Raw genomic sequence first — 10,000 nt, 5'->3', positions numbered from 1 at the left:
CCTGTCTGCAATATCACTCGCGGGTGGGATATCAGCTTCCTGTTTTTGCTCTGAACTCTTGCTCTTCGCACTGACGCCTGTGCCCGAGAGTTTGCTCTTTGGTTTCGGTGACTTATCTGGGCTGCCTCGGTCCAACGCTATCTTCCTGAACGACGCAAGCCTCCTGGCAAAGCTAGGCGTCTTTTTCTCAGGACTCTGCTTTGGACTGGGCTTCGCCACTGGACTCTGCTTCGGACTGGGCTCCTTCACTGGACTCTGCTTCGGACTGGGCTTTCCACCTGGACTGGGTTTCCGATGCGGGCTTTCATCTGGCTTCTGCTTAATGTCCGGCTTGGTACTTTTCGCATTGTTGGCATTCTCCTCTTCCACCTGCTCCACCTCTTTGCCATGGTGGCGAGTCAGTTTCTTCGCCCAGGTGAACATCGCGCTTCCACGTACTTTGATTTTATTCAGACTAGAGTAATTCAAAATATTACAAACTGACTAAGTAATTTCATATACTTAGAAAATTCACAAAGAAATCTACATTTTAGTTAGATTTATACGTGGCACAACATGTCTTGTCTGAGAAGCAGAAGTTCTGGAGAAAGGGAGACAACAATCTGCAAAAGAAAGAAAAGTTTTCTTAGACTTGTCATTAGCATATCAGTCCTGCTAATGATTTATCAATTAACTCCATCACTTTCGAATAACAAGGAATATCAAATATTCCGTGACACATAGTAGCCTTCATCATGAATCAATATACTGATTGCATGTACAAAAAATCTCCGTAAAATGACTCAGTTATTACCTTGAGTGTGGAAGGGAGGAACGTCCGTATTATAAAGGTCACTTTCGAGAATTGACTAAATAACAATCAGGAAAAGAGCCGATGGACTATAAGAATTTAAAGTTATCTTAGGATGCAGCTACGAAGATGAAAGCCGGAAGGAAACTTAATCCATAGAAAAGTGACTGAAAAGTGACCCTAGATTTTTGTCTTTACATACATTAGATGCTTCTAGAATGAGTGAAAGCATTATGTTACAAGAAAAATACTAGGAGCTAAAACATAGATAACTCTTGCCTTTGGATTCGTATTTATTTATTGATGCTATAATGAAAGAAACTTGGACATGAACACAGCTGTATAACGTTTATAACATAATCTATCTGAATAGCTTCCAAACGTTCTTTCTGCCACAGCCTAGATGTAGCCAGTCGTACAGAGGTCACGTGATTCATCCATTGTCCCCGCTGATACATCCTAAACAATGCCTTATGAAGATGACGCAATCTTCCGTCTCAGTGTTGCTATGTCCTAGATATACCACAATATTTTGGTTATGAATAAAAGCGTAATAATAATAACAGCCCGGCCCCTAAATATGAAAACAGCATTGCAACAGGGGCGGCCAAAAGAAGGAAAAATATAAGAACAATGCAATGGTAACAGTACATGAAAGCGGGCCGTAAATAAAGGCGTTTATTCTATGAAAACTAAAGACAGAAACTGAAATCATGGATATTATGAAGGGAAAACGAAAACACGCGGAAGAGTGACTGAAGAATAACAGGACGGCCGCAAGGCACAGTAGGCCCAATGCGGTGGAAACATCCAAATCAGAATGAAACACCAAACACTGAGCTATCTAGCCATCCCATCCGGTGTGGGGTTCCCGGGACCATAACGATAAGGTGTCCTACCTCTCACTTGGTATAATGCAATTGTATTTAATTACGTAATGGCAAGAAAATGTTTTCTTGAAATATCTTATCTTGTCTTAAGGGATAAAGTAAATACTTTTCCCCCATTAAGGCACTTTAAACATCGTAGAATAATATGTCAAACTTAAGGCATTCCCCCTCGGCTGCTCTAATGGCTGCCTATGGATACAGACCTTCGGATGCTCTAATGGCTGCCTATGGATACAGACTGCAGATGAGAAGCGAGCCATGAATAAACGAGAAAACAGGAAATCATGATACAGTTATCAGAGTTACGTTTCGAAACATAGCATGATACACATAATTGCGGTTGGTCGCATAGGTATGCGCTGGAATATTCTGCCAACTCCCACTAGGAGCCCTAGGAACTCCCGCAAGGACAGGTATTTCCAGGTCCACCACTACCTTACCTGTTTTCTGTCCCGCCCCCGTATAACCCGCCCTTCCTCCGAGGGCGGAAGGATGGTGTTACCTGGAGGGATTCGGGTGTCCTGCGGGGGACGGGACACATGGGAGGGATACACGGAGAGCACTTATGGGCGCGGCGAAAAGAACATAAACATAAACATAAACAGGTACGGATGTACGTTGCCTCACTCAATCCACAACTCTTTAGGCATATGTTTCAGACATCGTGATTAGTAATAGGATTGAACATATAAAGTATATCTACAGCACACACGAGTTTCCTACTTCCTATTCACCTTAGAACACCAGCGAAAACAATATAGATTGACATCCACTCTGTGAAAAGGCGCGAATAACTGCTTGTGCTGATCAGTCCCTCTTCAGTGTGAGAGAAGGACCCGATGTAAGAGGACACGGGGCCTTCACTCCACTCGTGCGGTTGCGGACTTCTCGCTTCTATCACGTGTCACGCCATTTACGCTGCATGAGTCATTATGTCACAAAACCTAGTGGATAAATTTGCTTGTTGCATGATGCTTATCACCAAGCTGACGGCCGCTCAGGGTTCACGACGACACCAACCTATGTTTTCTTTACACTTCTCAAATTTCAATGGCAACGTTAACTGTTATCAACACACGGTCAGCGTGATTTCACTCTTCGCAAGTGTTCCCCCAGAACAAGTACCGCCTCAGCATACCGTAACTGACAAACTCCAATATTCTAAGCAGGAGATAAGGTGGTTCTGGCACGACTGCATAGTTTGAATCACTGTACACTTACTGTCCATATGATTCACACGCCGCCTTCCGATAACTAATCGCGAGGGAGTATGTGGTAACCCTTATCACGATAGCAGTTATCTCTCTTTATTATATATGACGTGTCTGTGACACTATCGACGAGGTGAGAAAATACGCCCTTTGCTAGAAAAGGTTTTAATATCATATAATTTAATATCGACAAAAACAATACCCATGAACATGCTCCCACGTTTAACGTTTTTTGGATAAGAGAATTAAAGATTTACAAACTGAACAATTTGAATTATTCTATCATTTGAAGAAGTTTGGAGTAGGTGTCACACCTCGAGAGCTCGGCAAACCAGCCGAAAAGGCCATTCTATATGTTCATCTCCTCAGTTATTTTCATCCCGCGAAGGTATACAAACTCGAAAATGAAAGAGGACGTCACAACCAAAGCATATAGAATGAGAGTGGACGGAACTTACAAATCATACCGATCGTACTCTCTTGTGATTTAACATTCCCTTTTTAAACGAATCGGACTGGAGATCGACTGGTAGCAAATGCTGCCACCAAACCGCGGATAAAAGGAAATCTGCACAAGATACAACCCAATGGGAGGCTTCAACACCACGCCCACAACGCTCTCGGCATCTTCACCAACATAATGAGTTACGCCCATTCCACTCAGCGCAGCCGAATTGAACCAACGCCCTGAGTTCAGTCAGTCATGTGTGTGTGTGTGTGTGTGTGTGTGTGTGTGTGTGTGTGTGTGTGTGTGTGTGTGTGTGTGTGTGTGTGTGTGTGTGTGTGTGAGAGAGAGAGAGAGAGAGAGAGAGAGAGAGAGAGAGAGAGAGAGAGAGAGAGAGAGAGAAGGAGGGGGAAGGGAGAGTGGGAGGAAGGGAGACAGAGGGGGATAGATGAAGAGGGGAGAAAAGAGGGGAGGAGGAGAGGGAAAAAGGAGGGGAGAGCTAGGGAGGGAGGGCGGAAGGGAAGTAGGGAAGGAGGAAGGGAGGGAAAGAGGGAGAGAGGGAGGAGGGGAGAGAGCGAGAAAGAGAGTGAGGGAATGGAAGAGAAAGAGAAAGAGAAAGAGAAAGAGAGAGAGAGAGATACATATAGACATGGGGAGAGACGAAGAGAGAGAGAGGAGGAGGAAGAATTGTTCAAGGATGGCAATTGTAGAAAGTCAATCAAGAAAATATGCACAAAATACACAGTTAATGAGACCATAGCTCCATTAAGCGCCGTGTGGCACATCCCGCATGGCCAAGGCCGAGGCTACAGCGTGGCTGGCGCTCAGTGTCACCAACTTTCTCTCCCGTTCGTAGGCTGGTGCAAGATGCTGTCGCTCGAATACCACATGGTTATTTTACTGGAATAAACACTGTATGCATTCCAGCATTGATTGCATTTACGAGTGAAAATTAACAGGGTGTAAGGTTGATCTCTCGCATTTTCCTCGAACTGTTTAAGTGGATCGCCCGCCGTATTTCTGATCTAAAGCTTAACTTTTTCACTTTCTTTTAGCGCGTCATTCAGAATTTCGTAAAAAGATTTTGGCATCACACAAATTAAACCAATAAAGTCAATTTCATGTGAGATTAATCAGCTCATAGGGAGTGCCAACCAGCGCAGCACACCTAACACAACTGACTGACACCACCGTAAAGCAACATGAATCAGAGCTAGCAGTCCACTTACCAATGTTAATCGATCTGATGTGTATATCTGTGCCAGATTTCCTTCCGACCCAGAAAATATTTTTGAACAATTTTAGAACATTAATCTAGACCGGAAATATAGTGAGTGTGATGCATGTTGAAGTATTACTTTTTATCTTTTTTTCTTGATTACCCTATCTAACTGTCGCATCGGTGCGCGTATCACTGGCCATCCGCGTAGCAGTGCCTTCTTTCGACTACCTTCTTCATATCTGACACTCACGCACAGACATGCAGCTCATCCGTAGGAAAAATATCTAATCCGTATGGAAACAAGTCTCGTTTACACTGGAGTGGCACTGGAATCATGTGGATTAAAGCCACACAAACACAAAAACTACATACACATACATAAGCACACACACATAAACATAAACGCCTCTCTGTCGTGGGTATGTATGTATGTATGTATGTATGTATGTATGTATATATGTATATATGTATATATGTATATATGTATGTGAGTATGTGTGTATGTGTATATGCAAATATGTTTATAAATATATATATACATACCTACATATATATATATATATATATATATATATATATATATATATATATATATATATATATATATATATATATATATATATATATATATATATATAAATATATATATATATATATATATATATATATATATATATATATATATATATATATATATATATATGCATACATAAATATATACATATATATATATATATATATATATATATATATATATATACACATATATATGCAAACACAGATAAAACTATTATATATTCAACTAAACATGAGATATTTTCCCCGATGCTGCCTTGTACGAGAGCTATTTGGTGAACAATATATGGCAAAATAATAATGATGATAATGAATGTAATAATAATAACGATAATAATAACGGTGATGATAATAATAACTATGATAATGATTGTTATTATAAAAAGTAGAGAGAAAAAAAATACTCGACAAGTTAAATAACCTAAGCAAAACAACTGACAAACCAAAGCAATCGTTCATATTAATTTAAGGATTTGACGATTTTGCTTCGTTACCATAGCAACCCAAGAAATGGCGACAGGGTGTCACGAGATAAGTGCGTTTTAGGTGCAAAAATGACGCTCAAAATGACCTTGTGAAAATGTCACAATTTTCATTAACATTTGCTAAGACCTGCAAAGATAAATATAAACATTCTTATGATTTTTTTCTGCACAAAACATGGCAACACTGTTAAACAAGATGCCTTTACTTTTGTCACCTAAGGAAAGTTACAAGCGTTCGCCCAAATGATACCAAACCCTTATGGGAAATTTTGACCATTACTGTTATCATCACTGAAATAAACTTTGGTCATTAACGTGATCTATGACAAACTAGCGATAAGCAACTCTAGCTTCTCACACACCATGAAATGCAGCCATTGAGAAATGAACAAAGTTCCGCACCGCATTTTGGCAAAGCGCTTTTGGCAGCAGCTTGAGAGGGTCGGCGGAACAGGCCGTTTGCGACTCGGACTTTCCCGCGCGCTCGCTGTGGCTATGGCATGCCTTTCCGTCGCACCTTAAGCCCCCCTCATCCACGTGCTCTGCCCCCCAATTTTCCGACCTGCCACATACTTTACTCTTCCCTTCACTGCTAGGAATTCAACATTAACTCTACCTTTTGTTTCATTATTTTCAAAATGTTTTCTGAGTCTCCGTTCTCTTTTGTCTAACCCTTTATTTACGCCACAATCATTAGCATCTAGGACAGAGGTAGTTATTAAACAGATTCAGTCGCTGAATGAAATCATATGATTCATCCACTGTCCCATTTTTAGTCGTGCCTCCTTAATCTTGCTACTAAAACACCATTTAAAGTTTTATATATTTGAAATTCATCATTACATAAAACTCTCCGCCGCGCATCAGTCATGTCCAACACCGTTGCTCCCCGCGCTCCCCTCCACCATCCTTCTCGCGCACCAGAGCATTCCTGGCTCGAGGCTTCCCTTCTGGGTCCCGTGGCTCACCTTCCCTCTTACATGCCTACGCACGCACCTGTCACTGGCTCCTAACAAGCCCAAGCTGGCCTCGCTATGTGATTTTACAGTTGCTAGAGCATCTCATATGGTTTCCAGATTTCTATCATACAATTATATCCTGATAAATGCGTTTCGAACATACACACTATTTACAGATACTTGCACATTTACAAATATATATACTAATACATCAGTTCAGTTCAGAGAGATTTGCGAAGACGTCCCTTCGCCCGGGCTATATGCACGAGGCGGCCCGGCACTAATACATCGATATGCATGCACGTGTGTATAGGTATAATTAGAAATCTAAGCAAGATGTCTATAATCGAGTCTATAAAGGTAAGGACGGTAGGATAGAGGATATCTGTAAGATAAGCATTGGCGTACGCGCGTGCACGCATGTTGATGTGTTCATCATGACTATATGTACGGGAAAATACACATACACTTTGATGTTTGTGTAAAAAAACAAAGTACACTGCATCATAACTAGGTCAAGCAAGGCCTGACTGCGTGTTGTTTCGCTGCCAAATCAGAGTTGACACTATAACACACTAGGCAAGCAGGGATTTTTCTCGACCCTCCCCCTCTCTTTCTTCTAATTCCGTCTTTTTCTCTCTCTCTGCAAAGTTCACTTCGTTTACTCTCCTTTTCCCTACCTCTCCCTTTCCCTGCATATTTTAGTTATTATTCTGTAAGTCTTTTACGATCCATTCACAGGCCATACGTGGCGGCTGAAAGATGTCTCCAGCCTAAGTCTAAACAATGCAACTGGCTTTTCTCGCGTCACGACAGATTATTCTATCAGTGAGAATCGGAGGAGGCATCGTGTATACTTATATGCGAGATTAACCTACTTACATAAGCCGCCCGTGTATGCGCGGTAATGGCAAGGCGAAAGCTGGCCCGTGACGACAGAGTCACGCTCCACGCCTCTTCGTTACCAGTGCTAAATCGAGCGAGGTCACGTTGCTAATCATCAGCGCTATCGCCACGTAGCAGAGACCATGATACCCCGCCCCTTGTTTCATCAGCCTTGTTTGTGTTGACTTTCACGGCGAGGAAACAACTCCTTGCATACACATCTGTATCCGCTCTAATGAAGACGGAGGACGTCTAATTAAACAGGGGGTTTTTGAGTGTCGAAATCTGATGCTCGTGGCAAAGTGACCCAAAAAGGCCACTTGGCACAAAGATCGGCATTTCCAGTCTGTTTTCACAACCTTGCCTGCCTGGGTGCGTAATGAACGGGAGGAGGAGGAGCAGCAAGACGGGGAGGAAGCTGAGAAGAGCAAAAAGAATGAGAAGGAAGGAGAGGGAGAGCATGAGCTGGAAAATATCTATCATTATGAATAACTAAATACACAAATGCATGCATAATTGTATAAATATATGTATGCTAGTGTATAATATATATACATATATATATATATATATATATAAACTATATATATACATATAATATATATATTATATATATATATATATATATATATATATATATATATTATATTTGTATATATATGGATGTATATATATATATATATATATATATATATATATATAAATATATATATAAATATATATATAAGTGTGTATATATATATAAATATATATATGTGTGTGAGTGTGTGTGTGTGTGTGTGTGGTGATGTGTGTGTGTGTGTGTGTGTGTGTGTGTGTGTGTGTGTGTGTGTGTGTGTGTGTGTGTGTGTGTGTGTGTGTGTGTGTGTGTGTTATATATATATATATTAATTAATATACATTTATATGTGTGTGTGTGTGTGTGTGTGTGTGTGTGTGTGTGTATGTATATATATATATACATATATATATATATATATATATATATATATATATATATATATATATATATATATATATGTTAGAGCATTTCTTGACATCTTGTCAAGATGGAATATGGTAAAAATTGTTTTACAGATATTAATCATTAGGTCCCGTGGATTGAAATGAGTATTAACAAGGTCTTGGGATAACACTGCTTGAAAATCTTCGATTTTGCTAGATTGGTGACAGCTAACATGAAATAATCTGCATAACCCCGGGGGTTATAGCTGCATTGTCGCTGATATAAATATAAATAAGTTGACGCCATTACAAATTCTTAGTTATTTATTTTATTTATTTATTTTTTGCAACTTTGAGTTATTCCTGACTTAATGAATATATCCTTTTGGTGTGCATGTGTGTGTGGATGTGTGAGTACGTGTGTTTGATTAGTGATGGCAGTGGAAGCAATTAAAAGGACAAAAACTGAGAAAGACCTTGTGACTTAAGTGAAACAGGAGGAGGCAGATTGATAGGAAAACATATCAGCTGTGCGTACTTTCACGCACCAAAAGAGAACATGTTGCTGGACTCTGATTTGGCAGCCGCAAAGTAAACACTGATAAGGAGGATCAAATGCAATGCCCCTAAGTATGACAAGGTCAATATGCAATCGATAGCGTGAGTATTAGAATGAGGCAACGGAGGGAGAAAAGGAGGGGTGGAAAGGGAAGGTTAGAGCCTGAGAAGAGGCGGGTTGGAGGAGAAAGAGAGAAGGGAGAGATACATAGAAGATTTCTGGTCTCCCCCCCCCTTTTCTATTCCGAGGCGCCAACCCCGCGGCCCTGCCACAGACATCCTGGCCAGCCGGATTTCGATCAGCCTCGCGAGGCACCCAAATGACCTCGACAGAAGATCGAAGTAGCCCCGTCCCACCCCAGCCACCCATTCCTTTACGAGCGCAATATTAAAGAGTGAAATGCAACGCTTACGACACTGGCCATCCGATCGTCCTTCCCACTTGAATGTATGTGTTATCATTATATAGCACAGGCATCCATGTGCGATATGAGAAATATGTCAAGCAAAGACGTCATTCTTAGAAGCTAAAACGTATCTGAACTTTAAATTTAATTCCTTTCTTGCTAAATTTCCCTTCTGATTTTCGAATTCTAAAGAAAATGGGGCCATAGAGGTAGTACAAGGAATCTGTCCTCTGAAAAATGTCTCGGTTTGTTATATCAATTGAAAACACTCAGTTTCCATCAATTACCGTAACAAAAGACGCCTCGAAACGGGCAGACCATTGTGCAAAGGTATATGGCGACCGCGTGATGACGTCATAATCTGGCGCCTTGTGATGATACCACTTTGTGCTCTGTGCGACAACCCTTGCGAATTGCCGCGTGCATAATAATCAATATGGGTTTGCAAGAGGAATATTGAAATGAGAGAAAGTAACTTGTAAATAAGTTCCACGTGTATGTTTGCATGTGCGAGCAACGATATCGAGGGTGGAATGAAGGCGGCGAGGAGACCGAGCAGTACGCATGCTACAAAAATAAGTAAAAGCACCATACACAGAACGCGATTCCATGTATATGTATGGCCTC

At 40.8% G+C, this 10,000-nt stretch overlaps 1 protein-coding gene across 4 annotated transcripts in view; it reads right to left on the bottom strand.

The window, feature by feature from the left end:
* LOC122258692 (uncharacterized) overlaps positions 1 to 10,000 on the bottom strand; it is a 34,222-nt gene that overhangs the window by 8,631 nt on the left and 15,591 nt on the right. For 2 of the 4 annotated variants that reach the window (XM_043024793.2, XM_086553466.1), the window contains exon 2: positions 1 to 602. This exon is cut by the window's left edge and continues 587 nt beyond it. In XM_043024793.2, coding sequence (XP_042880727.2) covers positions 1 to 423 — 423 coding nt within the window. In that variant the 5' untranslated portion in view covers positions 424 to 602. Of the gene's footprint in view, positions 603 to 2,414; positions 2,897 to 10,000 lie in introns of those variants that run through there. The other 2 variants (XM_086553464.1, XM_086553465.1) reach the window with 2 other exon arrangements.

This window comes from Penaeus japonicus, unplaced genomic scaffold (genome assembly GCF_977035675.1).
Source record: "Penaeus japonicus unplaced genomic scaffold, GWHDUDI00000001_assembly GWHDUDI00000028, whole genome shotgun sequence".
In the NCBI taxonomy this organism is placed as follows: domain Eukaryota; kingdom Metazoa; phylum Arthropoda; class Malacostraca; order Decapoda; family Penaeidae; genus Penaeus; species Penaeus japonicus.
The sequence above is the reverse complement of the archived record's forward strand: the minus strand, read 5'-3'. Positions and strand labels throughout refer to the sequence as shown.